Source organism: Silurus meridionalis, chromosome 17 (genome assembly GCF_014805685.1).
Source record: "Silurus meridionalis isolate SWU-2019-XX chromosome 17, ASM1480568v1, whole genome shotgun sequence".
In the NCBI taxonomy this organism is placed as follows: Eukaryota; Metazoa; Chordata; class Actinopteri; order Siluriformes; family Siluridae; genus Silurus; species Silurus meridionalis.
The window spans coordinates 23888233-23916165 of NC_060900.1; the positions used below are offsets into that span (position 1 = coordinate 23888233).

The window sequence follows — 27933 nt, forward strand, 5'->3', positions numbered from 1 at the left end:
GAGCATGACTAATAATCGGCCTAATTTGCAGCACAATCTGCCGATGCCGATTAATTTAAAAATGCCCAAGATTGATCAGTTGATCTCTATATAAATGTGTCAAATATGATCATATGAATAGTCACAATGATGTTCAAAGATGCTCGTTTTTTTTTTTTTTTATATTTGTGTTTTAAACAGCTAAAAACGAAAATCTAACAAATCTGTACATTAAAAAAAAGAGGATCACACTGCTTTTATTATTCAGCAATTTTAATAGAACAATAACACTGTATAACCTTTGTTGTTTTTAAATAAAACCGTTTGTGTGTGTGTGTATGTGTGTGTGTGTGTGTGTGTGTCACACTTAGCAGTAAGTTCACTACATATGGCAGGTGTAAAGATAAGTCAGCTCATTGTTGTTTATTCTGCATCAACGAATGAGTGTTAGAATTGGGGATTAGGGTTTAGGGATTAGCAATTTAGGTGTTTATTTGTTAAATTTGAGGGTTTACAGATTAGCAAATTGACCTAAATTTATGAACTCCTACACCCCAACCCTGAAAACTGTTAACTCGAAATCCCTTAAACCCTGTTCAATAAAGAATCATAGCTTTAAGGACTGAACTCACAGTGGAATATTTGGACAAAGCACAAACACAGATTCCTACTGATACCCTCAACTTGTTGCCTAAACTCTAAACCCTAAACCCTAACCCACATACTGTCTCGAGAAACACAGCAGGTTCAGCTCTGTCCTCATTACAACAGAGACTGAGAAAGGAAGTAATAAAGGTGAAGTGATACAGGTGAAGGAAAAAATATATATATAGAGAGAGAGAGAGTGTGTGTGTGTGTGTGTGTGTGTGTGTGTGTGTGTGTGTGTGTGTGTGTGTGGGAGAGAGAGAGAGTGTGTGTTTTATCCTTTGGGAGCGCTGTACTGTCGGAGGAGAGACGAGATTGAACTGGACTCTGTCACTTCCTCGGGGAGAGAACCTTCTCCGTCTTTAATGGAGGGATCAGCACCGCTCTGCAGGAGGAGCTTCACTATCTCCCCAAACTCACACGCAGACGCTGAGAAAGTGAAACATGCAGAGGAAGAAAGGAGAGAGAAAGACAGGCAAAGGAAGAGTAAGAGAGAGGGAGATAAAGAGAGATCACAAAAGGGAGAGAGATAGGAAGAAAGAGGAAAAGGCAGAGAAAGAAAGAAATAAAGAAAGAAAGAGAGAGAGACAGACAAAAAAAGAAAGGCAAAGGAGAAGAGAAAGAGAGTCAAGATGGGAAATAGAAAGAGAGAGAAATAGAGACAAAGAATGGAGAGAGACAGGAAGAGAGAGAAAGGAGAGAAAGATACATGGAAAAAAACAACCAACATCTTTAATCCACACCAAACACGGACAGGTGTATTCACACAAAAGTCTCCACAGGGTGAGTGTGTGTGTGTGTGTGTGTGTGTGTGTGTGTGTGTGTGTGTGTGTGTGTGTGTGTCCTTAACCGGGTTAGTGAACCTCCTGAGCTGATGCTGAAAAATCTGGAAAGCTTTATACACACATATACACACATTTACACACATATACATACATACATACACACACACACCTGCACACTTTACTCAAGAGTAAAAATGCTGACTGACAAAGACCTTTTAACCTCAAACCCAGAGAAACAGATAGAGAAAGAGCATGAAAGGGAGAGCGCAAACAGGTGGCAAAAAGTCAGACAGCAAGACAGAGAGAGAGAGAGAAAGAAAGAAAGAAAAAGGCCAATAGAGAGACAGATAAAGACAGATGAGAGAGGCAGAAAAAGAGCTGCACAAAAAGAGAGACAGACAGCAAAAGGAAAATATAGAAAGAGAAAGACAGAGAGAGAGCGAAAGTGAATGAAAGAGGCAGAGAGAGCTGCTATTGCTTTACATGCTTTAAAACAAGCGCACACTAACCTTTCCAAGAACTTAGGACCCTTATGTATTTCAGTGGCGGGCGGTCATGGCCAGAAAAGCCTTCTCTGCTGGCGTAAACACTATCTGAAGCACTGACCTACATTTATAACCTAAATTCTAATATTTGTTTCATGAAATTGTATTAATTTATTCCCAAAAGTTTATTCTCACCATTTCGTAGTGTTTCTCTTGGCTGCACTGTTTCCAGTACGTGTATGTTAGATTTTTTTCTCCAATCAGATTTCAGCCTCTATGTGCTACCATGTCAATCTAATCTGCCCAGGGCCTTCAACGTCCTTTCTGTAGACCTTTTTTTAACCATATTCTCCTTAATAAAAGCATTTTTCCGTCATCTGATTGGTTGGTCAGAGGGAAACTGTTACAGCCGAGTTCGACCGGCAAAACACGTCTGTAGCTCTGCACACATTAATACATCTGAGTAAGACTTTTTTTATGCCTACGGAGGAAGAGAAATTGATTTGGTCTCTGACATACTTAAAATTCCATTTTCAACAAAAGCTAGACATCTGAGCTTGTCTCAGCCTGGTAAAAGGTTTGTTCATCACTTCCAGACCAGTGAATACGAGCGGTACAACTGGATTACAGCCTCTGAGGAGCGGTGCAAATTATCTACATCTCTGGTCAGTAGGTTGTATTTTATTTATATTTTTATGTATTTGATATTGATATTGATTCTGAACTGCTCCAGATGATGCAGGTGAGGTTGTAGTGTAGAGGTTTGGAGTCTTAACTGGGTTTCTTGCTTGAGTAAAATGGTATTCACCCTCCATATGTGAAATGCCTCTCTCTCTAATACCACCTGTTGTTATATTGCATTTTTGTATTGTATTGATGGTTTCTATTATTGTGACGTGGTAGTGGTGGTATTAAGAGGTGGATTAAGTCGGGTACGTCCCCACTATCTGTACCTGGTCCCCACCAGGTACCAAATGCACCGCCCGCCACTTGATGTTTAAAATACTGTTGATTAGCGATCTGAAAGATCCCCTTGCTAATGTTTTTGTGTATGTGTGTGTGTCTAATGTTAAGGTTCCAGGACCCTTACAAGAACTGAAGAGTTCAAGACATTCCTACTTTGGGTTTCCACTGTATATAGTCATGTACATAGCTCTTCAAAGTGTGTGCATTATGTAAAGTAAAGCTACTTGTCATGAATATTGACACACACACTTCACCCGTAATGTTTTGTGGGGTTTTTCCCCATCCTGACAAGTGTACAGTCCGAGGACAGATGGTGCACACACACACACACACACACACACACACACACACACACACACACACACACACACACACGTGTTGTTATGTGACATGGAAAGAGAGCTGATTTCCTCTGGGACAACTGGTGATTATTACTTACACACACACACACACACACACACACACACACACACACACACACACACAAAGGAGACAGTGATGGATGAAATTCACTTGATGGAACAATGAGAGAAAACGCAGCTGCAGTCACTAACATCTGCGTGTTCTAATCCACCTAGTCTCATCACTAACTTCAAGGCCAAGGCCCCTAGTTCTCGTTTCCTCATTCCATCTTCACTCCTAAAACTCATTTCCATGTGCCCTAGTTTCTGTTTTCAGATTCCTCGTTTAGTTCCCTGTTTCCCCAAAACTCTTCTTAAATCATTATTTCTTAAACTGCTTGCTTCCCTATTTTACACCTGGTTTTAGGGTTCCTTGTTTCGTAAACTCCCTGTTCCTTATTTCTTTTCCTTGCTCTTATTTTAGATTAGTGTGCATTTTTTGCTTTTTTATTTACAGCTCGTTTTATTAGGTATAAGTATAACAAAATGCTGAAAAATGTTTTTTAAATGTCTCCCATCACTTTAAAGTCATTCAGATCCCAGGAAACATGAGGTTCTTACCATAATGCAGAGGAGTCTGACCTTCATTGTCCTGAAAAAGAAAGAAAGAAAGAGAGAGAGAGAGAGAGAGAGAGAGAGAGAGAGAGAGAGAGAGAGAGATGTGAGACAGAAAGTACACTCAGTATTTAATTCTAACTCCACAGCACTGCTGAGTTCTGGATTCTGACTAGCCAAAAGCAAAAACCATTAAACACTAATAGAATCCATGAATTGACCTGTTTTTTTTTTTTTTTTTTAAAGAAACTTAAAACAAAAACAGGACATCAAGCACTAAGACCAGAGGCAGGAAAAATAGACAACAACAAAAAAAAATACTTAAAATTGCAAACACCCACAGAAGACATAATAAACATAGAGGAGTCATCATCTGAAGATGAAATTATAAAAAATGAAGTGATATGCCAGGGAAGATGCAGTACGCCATGGACAGGGCAATGAATCAAAAGACGAAGCGATTAATCGAAGTATGGAGCGAAAGACCAAAGAACAGAGCCATAAAACCATAGGATAGGGCATTGTACCAAAGGATGGGGAGACATATCAATGGACAGAGTGACAGACCAAAAGACAAAGTGATCTAAACCAAAGAACACGGCAATAAAACCGAAAGATGGAGTGACAGAGCAAAGGACGGAGCAACAGGGTGAAAGATGACGCAAAACACAGAGGACGGAGCAACAAACCAAAGCACAGAGTGATAGAATGTCACAGGCCCAGGATGGCACGATAGACAGAAGACAGGATTTTAATCAGTAACAGAGTGAAAATGAAACACAATTTTAACAGTCTGATACTTATGTGTTGGAGTGTAAGAGTCACATAGAGGGAGAAATTAAGAAGAACAAAAAAGAGAAAAACAGAGAACAGACAAAGAGCAACACAACATTTACAACATTTACAACATTAATATGTTCATATTTTCATGTGTGTGTGTGTGTGTGTGAGAGCTGTAAATCAAGACGTTTAGCAGATGACACACACGTCATCTAGGTTAAATGCTTTAATGCCCGCTGGTCACGACCGTCACACGAGTGATGAGCTTTTAATTGCCCTTTAATCATTTGTTGCCCCAGTGAGTGCAGTGTATACATATACACACACAGAAAACCAGTGTAACGTGAAAACAAATCCCTAGTGATCCAGAGAGCTCAGAGTGTGTGTGTGTGTGTGTGTTATATATAGTGTAAAGGTATAATTAAACATGAACAGATTTAGCAAATGTAAACTCCTTCAGTGATCTGTAACACACACACACAGGATCATGGTACAGCAGTTACAACAGGAAGACATCACACATCACTGATGATGTGTGTGTGTTTATGCTCAGCCTAATGAATCAGGAGCGGTCTGATGGAATCGAGAAAAAATTGGATTGTCGGCCATTTTGTTGGGGCTGAGTGTGAGGTGTGACCCTGTACATCATTTATCCATTAAGACAGACAGACAGACACACACACACACACACACTCTTTCTCAAGCTTTTTAACTTTGTTCAGGCTTCATTATGATAATTCACCTTTTTTACTTTTTACTCCATCATCCTTCTTTTCTTTTTTTTTATCAAAACTTTGTCCGCTTCATCCACTTTTTCTTTTTTTACTTTCTTTTCTTCCTTCCTTGTTTAATTCTCTCTTTGTTAATTTTTTTTAATACACTTTTCTCTTCCTTTCTTCCTTTCACTAGGACTGATGACAGATTATGACGTGTATGATGAATTCCGAATGAAACACAGTCGAGGGTCATTTACACCCTGACCAATAAGAAAAGAGACCGATAAATAACAACTATAATAATAACTATATTATTAATATTAATAATTAATTAATAAGAAATATTACTAATAAATTATATTTAAATGTCGTTGCTGGTTGTGTGTGTACTCCATAGAGTCTATCAATATTCCACTCTCGCTCTATCACTCCACGTCTCAAGCCAAAAACCCCTGAGTATTCACCAATTGGATTATAAGAGCGGTGTACACACACACACACACACACACACACACACACACACACACACACACACACAAGAGGGAGGAGAGAAAAGATGAGAAAAGAAACGTGCACAGACAGAAAGGATAAAGAATAAAGAGGGAATTTAGAGAGAAAAGTAGGTCTCATGCGATGATCTTTCTTATTCTCTCTCTCTCTCTCTCTCTCTCTCTCTCTCCCTCTTTTGCTCAATCTTTCTTTCTCTCACTTCCTTTTGGTTTTTCTTGTTCTTTAAACTCTTTATATTCTCTTTACTCCCGCTCTTTATTTCTTATTTTATCCCCTCTGTCCCTTTCAATGTGTTTCTTCTTTCATCTTTTAGTCTCGTAATCTGACTTAAATCCCTTTTTTTTTCTCATCCCCCACCTCTCTCTCTCTCTCTCTCTCTCTCTCTTTCTTTCTCTTGCTTTTTGACAGTACAGTTGGAGAAGTGAGGGAAATGGGTAAGTAATGATGATTTATGATGAGAGTGCAGCGGATAGAGGGATCGATAGAGCTTTGCTCTGTTCTTATGCAGATCAACACTAATCAGCAAATGCCATTCATCAGAACACACACACACACACACACACACACACACAAAATACACTTGAAAAACAATTGGATGTGTACACACTGTTCTGCATGTGTTTGTGTGTATGTGTGTGTGTGTGTGTGTGTGAGTGTGCGAGTGTAGCTGTCCTAAAAGGATCAGGACATCCGGTTAGTCCTAATTGCATCTGCTTCACCTGTGTGCGTGTGTCCGTGCGCGTGTGTTCACCTTGCCACTCACAGTGTGTGTTGCGAGAGTCAGTGTTTGTGTGTGTGCGGACTCGTTATACCCTTCAGTCTGTCCTTGAGATTACAGTTGCTGTAAATTACAGCTTTAACACCTACTTAGGGTGCCTTCTAAGGATTCAACATATGGACTACCTTGGAATTCCAAGATATATGAAATATTCAAGTATGAGTGATCTATTTAGTTGCCCTTCTTGACCAGGCACCACATGAGCCGAGCAGAGAGGGCAGACCTAAAAACATTCTTCTACTCCGGCACAAACTAAATTGTCAGTTTCTTCCAAAATTGAACTTATGGCTTCAATGTACGGGGAAAGGGTGCAAATTAGGGTGAATAAGATGTCAGTGGTTGTGAGTTGCGAATGAGGTAAAATTAGGAAATTGAGTTTGTGGTGTAACTCTGGGCAGCTGGGGTTGAGTTTCTGTATGGGTGAGGTATCTACTTAGGTATTCTATGAGGTTTGGTTAGGGTATCTTCTCAGACCAGGAAGGGCAAGGTAAACTGATGATTAGATGACTGCTTGTTGCAACATAAGTTAGAAAAAAAAGGATGGCAAGATTATGTAACTAAATCTCTTGGAATATTAGACCTTGAAGTTCAAGGTCAGGTTGGAACTGTAGTGAACTACTTTACCAGGGGTAAACTGGGATAAACAGGGGTAAACAGGGGTAAACAGAGTTCCTAAATGGCACACTTGGTGACAATAGTGTAAATGCCTAAAATAGGAAGTCCAGAATAGCATTGTGAGATGTGGTGTGAAGTCCGAATATTCTCCAATTGTCTTCAGCAGTAATGTTGGAGGATGGTCTTGGGCCATCAGCTAACTGCATGTCTTACCTCACCACATCTATAAACCACCTCCTTGGCCTGCCTCTTTTCCTTCTTCCTGGTGGCTCCATCCTCAGCATTCTTTCACTCTGCATGATCCAAACCATCTCAATCTCGCCTCCCTCACCTTGTCTCCAAAAACGAACTGAACTCCTCCACCTTCACCACCTCTTCTCCCTGCAACCACTCCACTCCACTGCCCTCCCTTTTATTTACACACACGTACTCTGTCTTACTCCTACTGACTTTCATTCCCCTTCTCTCCAGCGTGTACCTCCGGCTCTCCAGGCTCTTCTCAACCTGTTACCTACTCTCACCAAAAGTCACAAAATCATCTGCAAACATCATAGTCCATGGAGACTCCTCTCTGACTTCGTCTGTCAACCTGTCAATCACCACTGCAAACAGGAAAGGGCCCAGAGCCGATCCTTGATGCAGTCCAACCTCCACCTTCAACCAGTCTGTCATTCCTACTGCACACTTCACTGCTGTCACACTGTCCTCATACATGTCCTCGTTACAATTCCCCTTCAAAAGACCCAAACACTGTTCCAGCATGGCAATGCTTTTGTGCACAAAGCAAGCTCCATGTAGACAAGGTGGTTGGTGAGAAAAATTTGAGTGGAAGAACTCAATTGTCTCGTACAGAGCCTTGATCTCCTCAAGTTCACTAAATACATTTGATGAACTGGAGACTCCTGACTAATGCTCTTGTAGTTGAATAAATACTAAAGCGCTCAACAAGCACATCACTGCTGAGGCATGTACATACTTTTGACCATAGACTGTATAGTCCCACCTAGTACATCCCACTAAAATGCCTTAAGCAGTCATGGATGCAACCTGATTCAGTCCCAGCAGGAGAAAAGATCAGCATTCATTCCAGCGCTCCTCCATCTTTTTTTTTTTTCTATTATTTTTTTAACCGCTGATGGTTTCTCGCCATTGATTTACCCGTCTTTTCTCAGTGTGCCTATTCAGCATTTAGAGAGCGTCTCTGTAAACAAAACACTAACCATATTCAGTCCTCCCTCCCTCACTGCATCCATCCAGCCATCCCTCTAACCCCCCTTCCTGCATCCATCCCCCTGGGACATCTTAGGCTCCATTAAGTGATTCCACTTTAGGCCAGGAGGGGCAGGGAATTAACATGGGCAAGCATGGGATCATCTGCACAGTTTAAAAACAAATACTGAAAATAAATAAATGCATAAACCACACTAATATGAAAATCAATGCTTGAGGCAAGGCTAAAGAGCTCATGTGGGGAAAAGACCAATAAAGCAGCAGCAGAAGCAGCAGTGCAATTCCAGCCTCTGCTGGGAAATACTTTAATTCATTCATTCTCTCACTCACTCACTCTCTCTCTCTCTGTGGACAGCTTTAATGTTCTGCAGTATTTATGTGCACGCTTTATGTGAGCAGCAGGAATAAAGCTGTTGAGTGTCCATATTGTGGCTGGCAGCGACGAATGAGAGGAGCAGCAAGAAAAAATCTGAACGGCCGATGATGATGCTTGTCACATGTTTTGCGCTTATTTTAATATATATTTTTTTTTTAGAATTTTACGTCCTGTTTAGGTCAAATTTTTAAATAAACTCAGCAACAGTAAAGATGGTGAAAGCAAAAAGGTGATGTTAGTGTCAGCTAATGGACTGCTGCTCTTAATTCAATACACATTAGCATTCTAGCAATTTGACCAATATTAACCTTTAAACAACTGGATACACATTAGCATACTACCAAAGAGAGAAATGTTAGCATACTAGCAGTATGAAAAACATGCTTATTTATATATTTTTTTATTAATATACAAAGTACAAACCAGATTCCAAAAAAGTTGGGACACTGTACAAATTGTGAATAAAAACAGAATGCAATGATGTGGAAATTTCAAATTTCAATATTTTATTTAGAATACAACATAGATGACAAATGTTTAAAATGAGAAAATGTATGTATGTAAAATGTATCATTTTAGGGGAAAAATAAGTTGATTTAAAATTTCATGGCATCGACACACCTCAAAAAAGTTGGGACAAGACCATGTTTACCACTGTGTGGCATTCCCTCTTCTTTTTATAACAGTCTGCAAACGTCTGGGGATCGAGGAGACAAGTTGCTCAAGTTTAGGAATAGGAACGTTGTCCCATTCTTGTCTAATACAGGCTTCTAGTTGCTCAACTGTCTTAGGTCTTCTTTGTCACATCTTCCTCTTTATGATGCACCAAATGTTTTCTATGGGTGAAAGATCTGGACTGCAGGCTGGCTATTTCAGTACCCGGATCCTTAATTGATCCTGTAATTGATGTAGTATGTGGTCTGGCATTGTCATGTTGGAAAATGCAAGGTCTTCCCTGAAAGAGACGACGTCTGGATGGGAGCATATGTTGTTCTAGAACTTTCAGCATTGATGGTGCCTTTCCAGATGTGTAAGCTGCCCATGCCACATGCACTCATGCAACCCCATACCATCAGAGATCTGTTCTTCTGAAATGACTGCTGATAACAACTTGGGTTGTCCTTATCCTCTTTAGTCCGGATGACATGGTGTCCCAGTTTTCCAAAAAGAACTTCAAATTTTGATTTGTCTGACCACAAAACAGTTTTCCACTTTGCCACAGTCCATTTTAAATAAGCCTCGGCCCAGAGAAAACACCTGCGCTTTTGGATCATGTTTAGATATGGCTTCTTTTTTGACCTATAGAATTTTAGCCGGCAACAGCGAATGGCACGGTGGATTGTTCTCACCGACAATGTTTTCTGGAAGTATTCCTAAACCAATGTGATTTTCATTACAGTAGCATTCCTGTATGTGATGCAGTGCTGTCTAAGGGCCCGAAGATCAGGGGCATCCAGTATGGTTTTCTGGCCTTGACACTTTCGCACAGAGATTGTTCCAGATTCTCTGAATCTTTGGATGATATTATGCACTGTAGATGATGATAACTTCAACTTCTTTGCAGTTTTTCTCTGAGAAACTCCTTTCTGATATTGCTTGACTATTTTTTGCCGCAGCATTGGGGAATTGGTGATCCTCTGTCCATCTTGATGTCTGAGAGACACTGCCACTCTGCGAGGCTCTTTTTATATCCAATCATGTTGCCAATTGACCCTCCCTATATGTACATTTAACTTTTCCAGCCTCTTATTGCTACCTGTCCCAACTTTTTTGGAATGTGTAGCTCTCATGAAATCCAAAATAAGCCAATATTTGGCATGACATTTCAAAATGTCTTACTTTCAACATTTGATATGTTATCTATATTGTATTGTGAATAAAATTGTAAATTGTAAATATTGCATTCCTTTTTTATTCACAATTTGTAAAGTGTCTCAACTTTTTTGGAATCGGGTTTGTAGAACAAGATGGATGTAAGTTTAAGAAGTCTAGGGGTAAAGTCAAACGTCAAAGGGTAAAGTCATAAGTCAGGGGTAAAGAAAAATGTCAAGGCGTAAAGTCATAAGTCAGGGTGTAAAGCGGTAAGTCAGGATAAACACCTAAATATAAACTAATAAGTCAGAGTGTAAACTCTTACAAAAAAACATATACAAAGTAGAACAAGCTGAATGTAAGTTTTAAGTGTAGGTAAAGTCAAATGGTAAAGTCATACGTCAGGGGGTAAAGAGTATAAACTCGTAAGTCAGGGTATAAAGTTATACGTATGTGCATCAAGTTCTAAGAAAGAGTATGAGCTCGTAATTCAGGTCTAAGTGTAACATCACATTTGAATGTAAAAAAATTAATTAGGGTGTAAGGTTATAAGTCAAAGTATAAAGTTGCAATTCTGTGTGTGAAGTCAAATGTCAACATATAAAGTAGTTGGTCTGGGTGTAAAATCAAGCTGGACTGTAAATGAGTACTACTTGGTGCAAAGTCAAAAGGGTGACTGGTACTGTAAATCAAGCTGTATAATCATAAGTCAAGCTGGCAAATGTAACTGTTGATGTAAAGTCATACACCAGAGTGTACATTTGTAAATATAGGCAAGTCAGAGGGGGAAGTTTATACGTCTGGGTCAAAAGTCAACAGTCAGAGTGTAAAGTAGTAGGTCTGGTTGTCAAAGTATACAGGTGAATGTAAAGTTGGGGTAAAGTTGTAACTCAGCCTGTAAAGTTATAACTGGGTGTACTAAGTGTATATCTGATAAGTAGTAGTTAGATATACATTACATCATAACTTTTGAAGTTTATATTTTAGTAGAAACTTGTCCGGAGATTGCAAGTTCAAATCGAGACAAACCGTAGCAGTGAGTCCAACAGAAAAGTGTACTTTAGTTTCTTCCTTTAAAATGCATGTGCATTCTTTTCATTAAATTCTTTTATACACTCCTAAATATTTATCCTACCAATATTGTAATGTTTGTAATGTGCTTTATGAAAGGATTTGACTTAATACATATAATTCACATTCATCCACCCGAAAAACCCGAGGCAACGGTTTATTATTATTATCATCTAATATATATTCACCAAATTTATTGATGCCCCAAGCTATATCTTAAATTCAAAACAAAATTCTTGCAACCAGCGTTTTGTTGAAAAGAAAAAAAAAAAAAAAAACACTCAACAATGTGTTTGGGAGCAGAGAGCTTCAGTGAGAAGTCGGCATGGTTCTGACGGATTGAATGCGAGATTGGTTATGATGCAGAGATCAGGGTGATTTGTTGCATGGCGAAGAAACACGAGGGGTCTGAAGGTATAGTCACTCTCACCACTGAATCTCAATAAGCTGCTAAGACTCTGTGTGTGTGTGTGTGTGTGTGTGTGTGTGTGTGTGTGGGGGGTATCCAATTTGTATGCTGGGATTAATATGGTATCAGCCATCATGTGCATGGAATTCTTCATCTCAGTATACACCGACACATACACATTAACTAACACACACACAGCAATGTCTTTAACTCATTTTTTCCCTTAGGTGTGTGTATTTGGTGTGTGCAATAATTACTCACCAAGTGTCTGTGTGCTACAGTGAAACACTCAGTAAAACACTTTGAAGTGTTTTATTCCTCTTACTCTGCAACAACTTTCCAATGATTTTGACACAAATTTGATATTTGATATTTTTTATAGTGGCACATCAGAACATTCTCACTTATTTTAAGCAGCTATAGTTTGTTCCCTTACAATGCTCTATGTTTCTCTATGTTTCTCTCTCTCTCTCTCTTTATTAAAGAGCAATACTAAATATACAATAAAAAAAAAGATGGGTGTCTTAAAAGGAAAAAGTAATTTGTTTCCTTTTGTTTCCGTTTATTCTCGTATGCCTAAAATTGCATACACGAGTATCTGTGAAAACTGAACCCATTTAAAGCATCTATCTGCCATATTACATCAAAATGCTAATGCAAATATATGAATTAAAAAATCATATATAAAAATAAATGATTTCTGTCGTTTTTTTTGGCCTGAATCCCATGGAAGCCTGTTTCCGTCACATTAAAAAGTTTGCTTAAGTCCGACTTATTTCCTAGCAAATCTGACTTTATTTCTCGTAAACATCCAACATTTCCGGATGCATCAGAATCACTAGCAAATTATTTGCCTCAATTATTTTTTTTTTGTATTCGATGTACTTAAGTTACTCGAGGAATCGTTTCAGCTCTATTTTTAAAAAACAATTCTTACTATGCAAACAAGAACGTATTGGAACAACCACATTAATATTAACACAAACCTGTAAACCTGTCAGAGCTGCTGTCAGAGACCACTAAATCTTCGACAGGTGGCACAAACAAAAATGTTATTAAAAAAATGAAATAAATAAAGAACAAAGAAGCTCAAGCTTGAGGATGGAGCCACTACCTGTTGTAGTCCCCTTGATCCAGGATTACTGATAAATACAGTGCTACCATCAACTGATTAATTTTAATATTATTAAATTTACAATGTGTGTGTTAGAGAGGGGGGGGTGCCACTCACACACACTCACAATCAACAAATGAAAATAATCACTTTTATTTAATGGCTATATAAAATCGGATTTGTGCAGATGAATAACCCATATAATGGAGTCAAAGCTGGGGAAAGAAACTGTTATCTGGGTTTCTTTGTTTGGAATATTAAATATAAACAAATGTGTAACAAATTTTAGTGTTTTAGAGTCAATATGACATTTTTTCTTTTTAATATAAGAAGCTATGACGGCAGTGGGGACAGGTCAGACACTACACTTTTAGTTCTGTTTAGACTTATGTGAATCCTGGGGTTTGGAAATGCAAGAACAATTTGAAGAAGTTTTGAATTTTGCTGTGTTCCAGGGTTCAAGCTTGAATCTGATCTAACATTTATGCAAACCTTCTATTAAAGCAAAAGTGGGACAAAACTAATACTGACAACATTCTGAAGTTCCACTTTCCAATAAAGTGATTAAGCTGATGACAAGATTAACAATCAAAAATGTTTCATAAATTAGAAAATGAAGCAAAAGTGCTTACAAACTTATGACTATCGCGTGAGCATTAGATCGATCTATCTATCTATCTATACACACACACACACACACACACACACACACACACACACACACACACTTTATACAGTACTGTGTAAATGTTTTAGGCAGGTAGCTTGAACACCACATGTTGACACTTTAGTCTGAAGTGAAATCTTTGAGAATTAGAGAATTTGCTGCTGCAGTAAAACTACCTTGTGTCTTGCTGCTGTGCTCAGTCTTGCCATGGTATATGACCTGTGATATAAAACAGTTTTCCAGCCTTCTGTGACTGTTCCTCACCTAATTTGAAGCCTATGACACAGCTGTTTCTGTTTCAGTTAATGACTGTTTCAACCTGTAATATGAACTTGATGATCCTTAGTACCTGCTTGGTATAACTGGTTAATCATACAGCTGACTCAGATTATACAAAATGACTTTGTGCAAGTGTATGAATTGATTTAGAAGTGATGTAGGATTTGATTTGAATTGTAATTCTGTTTACTCACTTTGCAGCATTGTGCAAATTGATAATAAATAAACGATTAAAATACATGTATCTTTGAAAGCATTTGTTCTTTACAGAATTTTTACACACCTGCCTAAAACCTTTGCACAGCAAAATGTTAAAAACTATGTTTTCTTTGGGTTTGGTTTAACATTATTTTCGCTTAACAGATGCTGGAAGTTGTAGCTCGTCTACAAGCACAAATCTGACTGAGGTTTAATAATAAATCCTCCTGATCTTCAATATAACAAATGAAAGGCATTTGTAAATGTTCTAATAATATGGACTATATATATATATATATATATATATATATATATATATATATATATATATATATATATATATATATATATAATAAAAAAAAGCAAACAATTTGTCTGATTACTTCTGATTGATCTGTCCGATGGAGGATCAGGACGAGCGGGATCAGGAGAATTAACACGGAGCAATCCGATTGCAAACCTCTAGACTGTGTGTCCATATCATGATGATACTTTATTTGAATACTTACCTGAGGGTCACCTTGGCTGCTGGGAAACTTTTACTGCAGTATGATGACTTGCTTGTGCATTACAAATAAACATCTCAAATATCGTTTTTTTATTCTTCCTGAATTATTGCACTTTGCCCCTCATGGTGCGCTCGAAATTCCCCATCAGCAAAACAATGTACACTTAAAATATTCCTTTGCATTCCTAGTGGCCTGTAAACATGGCAACTAAGCAGTGAACTGAATTATGGGATGGCCCTGTGCTGGATCCTTGGACCGCAAATGTCTCGTAGACAGGACAGGAATTGTGATGATGTTGATTATTGTATTGTGAAGACACCACTAAAATAATGTGTGTGTGTGTGTGTGTGTGTGTGTGTGTGTGTGTGTGTGTGTGTGTGTTTACCTGGCTGTTAATGTTGGCATTGTTGTTCAGTAAGAAAGTCACAAGTTCTTTGTGTCCTCGGTCACATGCCCAGTGTAGCAGCGCTCGACCCTGAAAGAGTAAGAAGAGATATACTTTTAATTAAGGAGGGGTAGAAAATAGGGTGAATGTGTACAAATAGAGGGATGAATGGGGTGAAAAAAGGGGTAAGTGGGGTGAAAAGAAGAATGATCTTAAAACTGATTAATGGGGTGAAAAGTGGGAGGGGTTTATAACAAGTAAGTGGAGTGAAAAGAGCATTTCTTAAAACAGGTGAATGGGTGAAAAAGGGGGGGCTTAAACAGATGAGTTGGGTGAAAGGGGACGGGGCTTAAAAAGGTGAGTGGGATGAAAAAAGGAGTGGGGATTAAAAAAGGTGTTCTAGTACTCAGGTAGTTGAATTCTTTTGAATATATTTGTGTGGGTGTGTGTGAGTGAGTGAGTAAGAGAGAGAGAAAGAAAAAGAGATTAAAGCCCCTCCTCCATCTTTTTAATCCTCATGAAGTTAAACTTCACCACAGAAATAAAAATAAATAAATGATGTGCAGCAGTTTATAACTCAGAGCCTCGCCTCCCGCAGGCCGCCTCCCGAGGTGATGGCAGGTCGAGTCCTGCTTGGAGCATGACAGAGGAGCATTATGGGTATTTGTGCTCCAGAAACAAATGGGCGGTTAGCGTTTTGAGAGGGCGTCCATGATGGATGAACGAAGCACAGAGGAGAAAAAATTCCCCCCTCATCTCGCGTCTGCTGCCCACTTCATTTTTTAGCGACGGCCAATTAGATAAAGCAAACTCCTTACGGCGAATTCCTGCGTTTAAACAGCATCGATCACCACAGCCCAACGCTAAAATGGATATTTATGAGGGAGCAGGGCGCATGCCGCGAGGAGTTCTTATGCACGCTGTTCCCTTGGACTGTTCATCAACTTTTCAGCACAAGCAAGGACCATCATCCCTCCTCCTCCAGTCTCACAAGATTACACACAACATTGTTCTAAAACCGCACCCTGTTCACTACACAGTGCACTATTTTAACAAAAACAGAGTGGGGGAAAAAAAAACAGCTAAGTGATCAAACCAAGTACACTAGTACTACACGACACTAGTACTAACCAAGTATACTAGTACTTGTACAACACAATCATGTGTCACATTTGGCAAGTCCCAAATCACATACCCTTTTCACCATATAGAGCATAAAATACCATCATTACAGTCTGAGACACCTGTGGATGTCTTCCAAATTGTATAATTAAATACCCTTGAACCCTCAACGTTAGAATACTCTAAACATCCCAATATTCCTTAATTCAATTATTAACCAAACATCTTTCAAATACCTCACCAATATTCTCTATATCCCCATACCACAAACCCCACCAAACCCCATAACTTTGAGTATATCCAAATTCCAAAACTTCTGATACTCCAATCTATCTCCAGTATTACCCTCGATATATCTGGATATCAACCCATATACCATCTCCACTACACCAAATACTGCCCAATACCCCCAGATCAAAAAATAACCATAGAAATAACAATATACTCTTGAATACCATTCTCTCAAAGTCACAACAGTATCCCTGAATAATCCCATTTCACATCCTCAAACCTAAAAAATCCCATATTATTAAAAAACCCTAAAATCTTTATGTATCTTCTAAAATCATAAAGATACCCTCTAAATACCTCATTATTATTATTATTATTATTATTATTATTATTATTATTATTATTATATTACCCCAAATTACAGTTGCCTACTCAATACACCAGAACCAAGTACCTTCAAACCCTCTAATTTAAAAAGAAATTCCTCCAATACATTATAAATACTCTACAAATACTCAAACTGTACCTTTTTTGTTAGCCTGTTATATCCCCCTTTACTACACCAATGTCACTGCAAAAATCTTATACTCTTGAACACACATTTTATGATAAAATGTCATTGTGCCTAAATGAAACAAGACCATATACATAAATACCCATGAACACCCATAAAAACTCTCCAAATATATAACTACAACTACCCATTGTACATTCTGCACACTTCTACTGTTCGCAATCCTGCCTGATAACTCCCAGTAATAACCATATAAACCTTATTCTCAGAAATGCAATTCTTAAAAAGCCCTACTCAGTTTCAAATACGCTCCAAAACACCAAATTACCCCGGAATAGCCAAATAAACAATATTCCATAAATATTTACACTTATCCCCAATATTTTTCCACACCCCCAAATATGCCAAATACTCCACAAATGCCATCAAATATCCCCAAAATGCCCCACTATACAACCCAAAATATCCCAATATTCCGTAAATACCACTAATTATCCCTAACATATACCTTTAAATACTTAAATACCCTTGAAACGGTCCCTTTTGTTAGCCTGTTATATCCCCCTTCACTACCCCAATGCCACTGCACAAACCCGATGCTCTTGAACACCATCCTCTGACAAACTTCCAGATTTCTCCTCCTCCTACATTAAAGCTAATGAGTTTGGCCTCTGCAGAGACACACGCTGACCCCCTACAGGTCAGAGGCTAAAGGTTACACAAAGAGTTTATGTCACCTCATATTAGAGCACTGCAGATCATCGGTTCCTGAAACTATCTAAGTGTATTTATACACTGTATGAAATGTAACTCTGTAAAAAACTGTAGTTAAATGTGTTTTAGTAAGATCATTATTCACTTCCATGATCTTCATATCACATTTGACATGAAATGACTTATTAAAAGTAGCAGTAGTAATGACAGGAGCATTTGCAATTGTTGGAATAGTAGTAAAACTATTCCTATTAATTACAGCAGTTTAAGTAGAAACATTAATAGAAATAGCAGTAGCAATGATTGTAGAAGTAATAATAGTAGCAAAGAAAGTAGCAGCAGCATTGGTAGTATTAGTAGCATTTGTAACGAGTGTACTAGTAAAAATAGTAATATTATAATAATAAGTAACATACACTAGTTAGTAGAATGATAGTAATAGTAAAATTAATAACAGTAAAAGTAGAATCAGTATAATAGCAGTCATAGTAATAATGCTAGCAGTTGCAGTAATAATAGCAGTAGTAGCAACAGTATTTGCAGTAGTAATAATAGTAGCACTTGTAGTAATAGCAGTAGTAATGGTAGTAGTAACAGTATTACCTGTAGTAGCAATAATAGTAAAAGTAACAGTAAAAGTAATAGAACCCCAATTACTAAAAAGTTGTGATGCTGTGAAAATGTCAAATTCAAAATGACATTTTTCCTCTGTTTAAGCATTTGATGTTTTCCATGTTCTAATCTGAATAAAATATGGGATTATATTTTATATTATATTATAATCTTTGCTAAAACATTGCATTCTGTTTTTATTTAGAGTTTACAGAGAATTCCATCTTTGTTTGAAATTGGGGTGCAATAGTAGCAGTAGTAGCTAAGTGATAAAGGCATTGGGCTCTGGATCCCAGGTCTCAAGTTCAAATCCCAGCACCACCAAGCTGCCACTACTGGGCCCTTGAGCAAGGCTCTTAACCCTCAAGTCGCTCTGGATAAAGGTGTCTGCCAAATGCTATAAATCTAAATGCAGTATTGATAGTAGTAGCAGTAGTAAGAGTAGTAGTTGTATGTCAAAAAAGATTTTGATTGAGCACATAAAATGTAAATGTTCCTCAGACAGCCATAAACCCTGACTGTGTTTTAGCGTTAAAAGAATAACCAGTAAAGTGGGACTGTCTCTGTGTGTGCATAGGAAAGTAATGATTAAGATAGACCTTTTGTCACTAAAGCTGCATCTAAACACGTTTTTCTCAAAATAAACGGAGATAAGTTTGCATCTCCCCCTGCAGGGCAGTCTACTGCACTACAGCTTTACAGACAAAGAGAGAAGGGGGGAAAGAGAGTCGAACTAATAAGTGCAAAGAAATAAAGAAAAAAAATGTAGGGCACAGGAAGTAAGGGACTGATTTGGGACACAGTCCTCGTACCTCCTCATCCTTGGTGTTGACGTCGACATTGCGGGTGCTAAGGGCCGAGCGAACTTGCTCAATGTTGTTCTCTCTGCAGTAGTCAAATATGTTCTTATCCTCCTCCCTACACACATACAGACAAGATCAACAATCATATTTTGACATCATTATTAACATCCAGACAAAGGCATCAAGACTGTGTTATCTAAGAGTAACAATACTGTGTGTGTGTGTGTGTGTGTGTGTGTGTGTGTGTGTGTGTGTTTTCTACAGGGTTACAGTAACTGTAATAAATATCAATCCTGTGGCGTTAATCACAGCAGTGTGGAGGTCGTTAATAAATTCCCCTGCAGCACCTGATAAAGTCTTTTTTAATTACGCTAATTAACAGTGAACTCCATCAGTTATTATGACATCACTACAGCCACTTGAGGGAATTTTACTAAAAATCACAACGCGGTTTGAAGATAAATATCCAGAGTGAAATGCCTAAAGCATGTTCTAGACCTCACTTTCCAATCCCCTTTGGCTAGATTAGAATCCAATCGGTGGAAGACAATTCTTCTCCATCGTCACAATCTGGCTTATTATATTTTTTTTAATCATCTTTGATTCATTAATAAACCATACATTTGTTTTTCATTGTAACCATTTATAGTTATTTTTGATTTACTTTGTGTCCTCATGTACATTATAGCAGCTATAAACACTCACTCCCTCACCAGCCTCTCTTTATTTACTCTTCTGAAATAAACTCCAGAGACTCGCCACACGTGGGTACATGTAAGTGTATCTAAAAGTATGTATAAGATAAATTAATGTGCATGTGTGTGTGAACATGTCCATGTGTGTATGCATGTGTGTCTTGGCATCATTCATCTTAGAAAGTGACTAATTAATTTAGGTGCACATTCCACAACCTGCTGATTTGTAGATCTCTCTCTCTCTCTCTCTCTCTCTCTCTCTCTCTCTCTCTCTCTCACTCACACACTCACACACTCACACACTCACACACTCACACACTCACACACTCACACACTCACTGCAGAATGCTCTGTGCTGCAGTGAGTGCTCGGTAGGTCATCAACAGTTTTAACTTGTAATGCAAAGTGTGTGTTGTATAACTATGTGTGGGTGTGTGTGTGTGTGTGTGTGTGTGTGTGTGTGTGTGTGTGAGACCTGATCGTCTCTTGCTGGTACAAACAGCTCACTGCTGCGCCACCGAATGCTGTCCTGCGCTCTCCTCTCCTTCTTTCGGACGAACCCTACACACATACACACGCATATGTATAGACAGGCAGCACTAAAAGCAGTATTATATCTGAGAAACATCTTGGTGTAATTTTGTTCTGAACAAAAAACAGAAGCAGTGGGTGTGCGCGGGCGCACGCACGTTTCCCTGACAGCTGCATTGTGTGTGTATTCAATGACTGTAACACAGCAGCGAGTGTAAAAGTGTGCGTGAGCACTTTCCCTGAGCGAAGTGCACTCGCTGTGATTAAAACAGAGCCACTGCTGATGCGCCCTGGCTGTCCTCGCACTCGTTTAACAAAAGAAGAGATGGAGAGCAGATGCGCACTCATCCCTCTGTCCTTGTAAAGAGAGTATGTGTATGTGTGTAGTCACAATGAGTTACATCACAGAGGGAAAGAAAAAAAGAGACATCTCATCTCACACACAGGAGAAAGGGAGGGACTGAGGGAGGAAGAGAGAGAGAGAGAGAGAGAGAGAGAGAGAGAGAGAGAGAGAGAGAGAGAGAGAAACAGAAAAGTGTAAGAAACAGATAGAAATAGAGAGCGATCGAGACAAAGACAAACAGTGAGACAGAAATAGCCATACAAAAATTAAAAAGAGAAAAGAGAAAAAAAGGCAAAACAATAAAAGGGTAGAGTGAAAGTGATAGAAGAAAAAGGCAGGCAGAAGTTAACAATGAGAGAGAGAGAGAGAGAGAGAGAGAGAGAGAGAGAGAGTGTGATAAAGGTCACAAATAGCTCAATGAGAAATGTAATCATACTGCCCCCTGCTGGACATTCCACTGTCTGTCTGTGTGTGTGATTTACCTTAAATCCATCTGGATCGAGTGTGTGAACAGATGAAATGTACTCCTGCATGGCCTGCTCCTTACTCATATCACCCAACTGCTTCCATGCTCCCCTGAACACACACACAAACACACCCCACACATTAACTACATATTTAGATACAAATAAGTTAGGGTTGTCAATTGATTCAAATATTTAAATCGCAATTAACTGCATGATTGACATGAGTTAACTCGTGTTTAATCGCAACCTAATCGCACATTTTATCTGTTCTAAATGTACCTTAAATTAATATTGTTTAAAATAAGTATTACTCTAATCAACATAGGCATGGACAAATATGGATGCTTTATGCAAACGTATGTTTATTATTAGTGAAAACAAACTCAACATTGAGCATGAACAAAAAATTCTTGTAAATGCTCTAAAGTAATGTTATGTTTCCACACGAAGGTTTTACTTGCAGAATGTGCGCCTTGTGGCAAATTTTGGTGCTTGATTTTAGACTTTTTAGTAAAACCAATATTTAGTGATTTTGACTCTTTTTATATTTCTTTATAATTTTTTATTAATATGGTCAAACAGAAATGTGCACTGCATTAATCGCACGTTAATAAAATTTGTGCCGTTAAAATTAATTTGCGTTCATTTTGACAGCCCTAAAATAAATATAATTGGTACATTTCGAAAGTGTTCTGTGTTGCTTTGGAAACAGGAACATATTCTTGACATTGAACACATGGTGCCTCACCACTTCCTCTGACCCTCGAAATCAAAGAACCCCGGCTTGGGTGTGTTGCATTTCCCCACAGTGGCCTGTCAAACACACACACACACACACACACACACACACACACACACACACACACACACACACACAATATTACACAATAACACATGGTTCTAATGCTGTAACACACACAAGGTTCTAGAACTGTCTCACACAAACATATTCATCTTGTGTGTAAATTTGAATCTCTGTTCAAGTGTGTGTGTGGATGTGTATCTGCGGATATCTCTGTTTGAGAAAAGCTGACCATAAGACTGGTATGTACTTTTTCCTGAATGTCCTATTTCACATTTAGTCCCCAATTTGCTGTTATATTAATTAGAGGTCGAGCGGTAGTGACATTTACTGATACGGATAGCAAGTTGGAATCATACTTGGCAATAATCGATTAATCAACTGATTAGTTTTTTTTAGATTAAAAACTGATTGAGTTTTTTAAATAAATACTGGATTTAAAAAAAGAAAAAAAGCAGTAGCCCTCCATGTAAAAAAGTACTAAACTGTATTACGAATTACAAAAATGTGCTAAATAAAATAAATGTGAATATATATAAACATATATGCAAATAATAAATGATACAAATATATGCATCGCCCCTAGAGGCCGCTCTCGTAATGACAGCTGACCTTCTCAGCCGCTTCATCAACAGACGCTACACAGAATCGGTACGGATTCTTTACGGAGAATTCCAGCAATCACCTATCGATGCCGATTAATCGGTCGACCCATAAATATAACCTCCACTCTTCTGGGAAGACGTTTCTCTTTTGGAGTGTAAAGATTCATTTAGTACACAAGAGGAGTTAGTAAAATCAGGTACTGATGTAGGTGAGATGAGGAGGCCTGAGGTGCAGTCAGGATTCATATTCATCTCAAAAGTCTTCCACTCCAATATAAAGCATATCTTCATGCAGGGTTTGTGTACAGGGACATGGAACAGGATTTGGGTTTTCCTAGATTAAACAAAGGGAAATGTTCACGCTGCAGCATCCAGACACCCTCTATACACTTGTGTGCCTCCAACTTATTGGTAACAGTTTGGGAAAGAAGCACACATGGCTGGGAAAGACAGGTGTCCCAATACTTTTGTCAATATAGTGTGTATATTCTAGTCTATAATGTAGACATGTGTGTTGGTGTCTCTGTGAGAGCACGCGTGTGCATGTGTGTTTTGGTGAAGTGCAGGTGTGTGAGTGTGAGTGTGTGTGTGTGTGTGTGTGTGTGTGTGTGTGTGTGTGTGTGAGAGAGAGAGAATTACCTGTTTGTACCTGGCGTACAGATAAAGAAGCTCATCCCTGCTCGCGGTCTGCACGAGCTCGCGCACTCTCTCTGCGGCGCACTCAAACTCGCGCTCGAGCTCTTCTCCTTCCATCCCCGAGCCGCTACCGGACTCCACACTGCGCTCCTCACCCGGCTCAGGCCTCCCCGAGTCGGATCCCCATCCTGTCGCCGAGTCAGGGGAAGAGGACACGGACCGGGACGCCATTTCCTCCCTTGAAGCTGCTCTGGGGGGAAAAAAGTTGAACCGTGAACCCGGTGTGTTTACACGGTGGCTTTCTCTCTGCTGAGCTTCTCCCAGTCAATCAGACTTCCCCCGGGCTGTATCTCAAAATCTTACTTCTTCTCTACATAGGTGCACTTCACGAAATAGAAAAACACTCCCCTGTATTTGCAAAAGAATAAAAATGCTATAACACCGCGCTGTAGGTTTATATATGATCGAGTAAATTAGTGTGAAAATGTCCGCGCAAACTATTAAACTTTATATAGTGCACTTATAGAGGAAGTGTATAGTGATTTGGTATTGGTCCGTCCACAGCGCATCGCTATAAAAACTCCGGGAGTAAAACCGCTGCAACGAATACAGTTCCGTATGAACAAATAACATTGTGTGTATATTGCGACATCGATATAAAAAATAATTACACATTTTGATTGTCGTATTGATTATCAGCGGCTCTGCTTTTACTGACTTTGGAAGCCAAATAATGCATGTAGCTTTACTAGTTATATTTGGTTTTAATGTTTTGTTTAAAAAATGTAAAAAAAAAAAAAAAAAGGAAATGGTAAATGTGATTTGTTTTTTAAATTATTACTTTATTTCTTTATAACTTTTTTTGTCACTGTAGTTCTGCAGTTATATTGTTTATTGCTTAAAATGTTGTCGATTTACTGACTCGGTTTTTAAACATAATTCTATATCGACTGACATTTAAAATTATAATTGACTATTTGTTTATTTATTATTATTATTATTATTATTATTATTATTATTATTATTATTATTATTATTATTATTATTATGCGCCAATGCAGTACTTAAAAGTTCACAAGGGGGCGACAAAGTCACACTTTTCAGCCCCTTCATTTTAATTCATATCAATGCAACTCTTTAAATTTGTTTGTATTTAATCTTGTAATATTTGTTCGTAAGCTGTTTTACTTTCATCCTCTTTTAGCGACATATACAACACGTGTGCACATGGAGTGTGGTCTGATCTCGCTCATTATTTTAGACTAAACACACAACCTTTCATACACAGTGTATGCCAATTAAATATTTTCTGTTTCATTTCCTAGATGTTCTCCACATAAGGAAGCTCATTCATTAACAAATGATTTATGCAAAACACTTGAAACCCCTGACCCACATTTTTCCGACAGCTGTGTCACATGGAAAACTATTTGCCCTCTTCCACATACATGAGCCTAAAGATTGTCTAGTTTTACTGGTATTGATGGAGGTGAAAGCGCCTCCTCCAGACACAGGAACAGTTTCTTCCTCAGGCAATTACCCTTATTAATAACTGACCTCAATTATATGCCTTGCTTCATATCCTTAAGTACTGCATTATCAGAACAGTCAGTCATCACTTCATCCCCATATGTTACACAACTCATAACATATAAAAGTTCTAAAGTAACATCTGTATCTTATGTGATGCACAGTACTGTTTTTTTTGCCTTACCATGCACTCTCACACTTTATGTACATTACTGATCTGTCATATACACTGTATATTGTGTTCTATTTAATACTTGTATTGTTTATATTGTATCATATTGTCTGTTTTGTCTTGTATAGTCTAAACTAAATGTATAATGTTGTTATTTATGTCTGTACTTTTGAGAGTCACCAACAGCTCGAACCAAATTCCTTGTGTGTCAACACACTTGGCCAATAAATCTGATTCTGATTTTGCCAGTGTGGGGAAAATTCATCTGATAAATGATCTGGAAGAGTTTTTGGAAGACAAGTATTTAGCCTGTAAGGTGGCCACAGGAAGCTAAAGACTGTAGTAGAGTGTTAGTGTCTTAAATCAGGATAAACTGAATCATTGAGAATATTTTTAATATTATATAAAGACGAGAAAGTAGCCATCATAAAAGCCATTCTGGTTTTTAATAAAACATCAAAAACAGGTCATTATTTTCATTTCACATTTCATGTTTTGTTTGTCATGCCAATGCATGTTTTTCATCCCAGACCTCTCATTACTCTGTGTGTGTGTGTGTGTGTGTGTGTGTGTGTGTGTGTGTGTGTGTGTGTGTGTGTGTGTGATATGCAGTAATGAGGTCAAAACCCTTAGGTTTGTAATGAGTATCCTAAACATCATAAAACTTTTCTCCTTGCTCTCAGTGAACTCTGTACTGAACACTGCGTCTGTAAAGAACTTTATATCCTTATTGTTTGTTTTTCATACACAGAGCACTAAAGAAGTAAAACAACCCTTCCTGCACATACAGTTTTACCAAACCCGTAAGGTTCATTTTAATTTTATTTGTATACCGCTTTTAACAATGGATATTGTCCGAAAGCAGCTTTACAGAAATAAAAAGATTACAAATGTAAATTTTTGAGGTTATAAACTAGTCATTGTATATCTATAATAATGAGAGTTATACCATTTTCACTTTTACATTTTTATACCAGCACATGGACACTTACAATCACAATCATACTGGGTCACTAATCTGTACTGCTGTCATACATATTCGTCCATCCCCTTGTGATTAATTCATGTATATATAATTTTTTAAACCTTTTGATACTGTATAGTCAGATTATATTTTACTATACTTTTATACTTTATTATATTTATATATATAATTTTTAATCTTTTATATATATATATATATATATATATATATATATATATATATATATATATATATATATATATATATTTTTTTTTTTTTTTTTTTTTTTCATGTTTACATGTTGGACAGTCGAATAAAAAAAAGCATTTCACTATATGTCATATGTGTATGTGACAAATAGATTTTGAATTTGATTTGGAAGGTGACAGTGGCAAAGAAAAACTCCCTGAGATGGTATGAGGAGAAAACTGTTAGAGAAACCAGACTCAAAAGGGTTCATTAAAAATGTAATATTATACATTAAAATGCACTGAAGTAAAGGTTACCCAAATGACAAATGCATGAAATGTTCTTAAATATATATTGAAGTTAATGCTACCTTACTGTCCATCCCGATTTACTATGACCAAACATTTATATAAATATACAGATGTTCCATTTTATTTCGGCATGAACAGCAGCTTACACACTCTCGGCACCTGGACGGTTTGTTTCTCCAAACATTCAGCTGAAATACTTGCCGAAGGTCTTCTTCACTAGTTGAAGATTTCTTTCCAAGCTTTATTCAGGTTATCCCAGAGCAGTTCAGTAGGATTTAGGTGCAGTGACTGGGCAGGCCATTCAGCTCATTGTTTTGTTGTATGGTGAAGTCGCTTCCAAATAGATGCATGTCCAGATAGAATTGCATGGTGTTGAATTATGGAATGAAAGCCATGTTGGTTCAGTCTTCCTTTTACCCAGAATAAGTGTCCAAACTTCCCTGGTCCAGAACAATCCCAAATAATTAAGCGTCCACCTCCATATTTGACTGTGGGGATAAAGCAGTGTTCTCCCCTGTTCTCTGTCTTACATAAGTTCTTCTGTTAGAGATAAACATTTAAAAAAATTTTAAATCTGAACAAATAACATTAACTGTCCAATGTCTGTTGTGTTTCTGCATAGAAACAAAACGAACCTACATGTGTCTCAAAAAAACACAAAACTGTGTGTACAAACTTTTTGGTGTTTGTTTTATAGTTATTGTAAATTAAATTATGGATTAAATTATAAATGTTCAAATAAAATAACATAATTAAGAACATGTAAATATGTAAATAAGGCATATATGATTCACACAAGCAGTACAACATACGTATAAAGTAGGAATTACATGTGATATTCAAAAAGTGAACAACAAATATTTAAATAATGTATATAAAAACAAACATTATATATAAAATATATTTTAATGTCAATAAAATACATACAAATAAGAATACATGATACATGCAATAGTATCCGAATAAGTTGAAATAAATGGTACACCATTGTACCGTATAAGCTAAATGGTCCTTTAGTTAAAACACACACACACACACACACACACACACACACACACACACACACACACACGAATGTCCTCCAAATCTCCAAATTGTATTTAATTAAAAAAAAAGAGGGAGAGTATTTTAGCGTCGCGCGAGGGCGACACGAGCGCGTGCAAACGAGCCGTCTGGTTTTTTTGGCATGCGCTCGGCTGACGCAGGCGCGTGCACACGCGGTTTAATGGTTGACAGGGGCGAGAGAGCGAGAGAGAGAGAGAGAGAGAGATGCAACACACACACACACACACACACACGGCACGCGCATGCAGCTTTACAGGCGCGATACCGCCGCCGTGCAGTCTGTTCCGTCGTGCGCGCGAGAGCGACTTCAACCTGAAGTTTCACGCGTCGGCCGCAAACATAAAAATAGAAAAAATTCATGA

At 38.0% G+C, this 27933-nt stretch overlaps 2 protein-coding genes across 2 annotated transcripts in view; one reads left to right on the forward strand and one right to left on the reverse strand.

The window, feature by feature from the left end:
- Positions 1 to 234: 234 nt before the first annotated feature.
- Positions 235 to 23899, reverse strand: acbd6 (acyl-CoA binding domain containing 6). The gene is made up of 8 exons (XM_046871611.1): positions 23344 to 23899; positions 22046 to 22110; positions 21313 to 21406; positions 20432 to 20517; positions 19271 to 19376; positions 15266 to 15355; positions 3823 to 3853; positions 235 to 1053 (listed from the first exon to the last, which is right to left on the reverse strand). Exons 1-8 carry the CDS (start codon positions 23569 to 23571, stop codon positions 899 to 901), a joined length of 855 nt encoding a protein of 284 aa, XP_046727567.1. The 5' UTR covers positions 23572 to 23899; the 3' UTR covers positions 235 to 898.
- A 3881-nt stretch (positions 23900 to 27780) lies between these two features.
- The window catches only part of xpr1a (xenotropic and polytropic retrovirus receptor 1a), a 61937-nt gene continuing 61784 nt past the window's right edge, over positions 27781 to 27933 (forward strand). The window contains exon 1 of the mRNA XM_046871893.1: positions 27781 to 27933. This exon is cut by the window's right edge and continues 206 nt beyond it. The gene's annotated coding sequence lies outside the window, so the exon portion shown is untranslated.

What these genes read in the sequence shown, in the direction of transcription:
- acbd6 (XM_046871611.1), bottom strand. Translation starts at nt 23,571, where the DNA reads ATGGCGTCCCGGTCCGTGTCCTCTTCCCCTGACTCGGCGACAGGATGG. An exon ending in TTCGAGGGTCAGAGGAAGTG is followed by an intron (nt 21,407 to 22,045) that starts GTGAGGCACCAT and finishes GTGTGTGTTCAG; the next exon opens with GGGAGCATGGAAGCAGTTGG. An exon ending in TCAGACTCCTCTGCATTATG is followed by an intron (nt 1,054 to 3,822) that starts GTAAGAACCTCA and finishes TCACTTTCTCAG; the next exon opens with CGTCTGCGTGTGAGTTTGGG.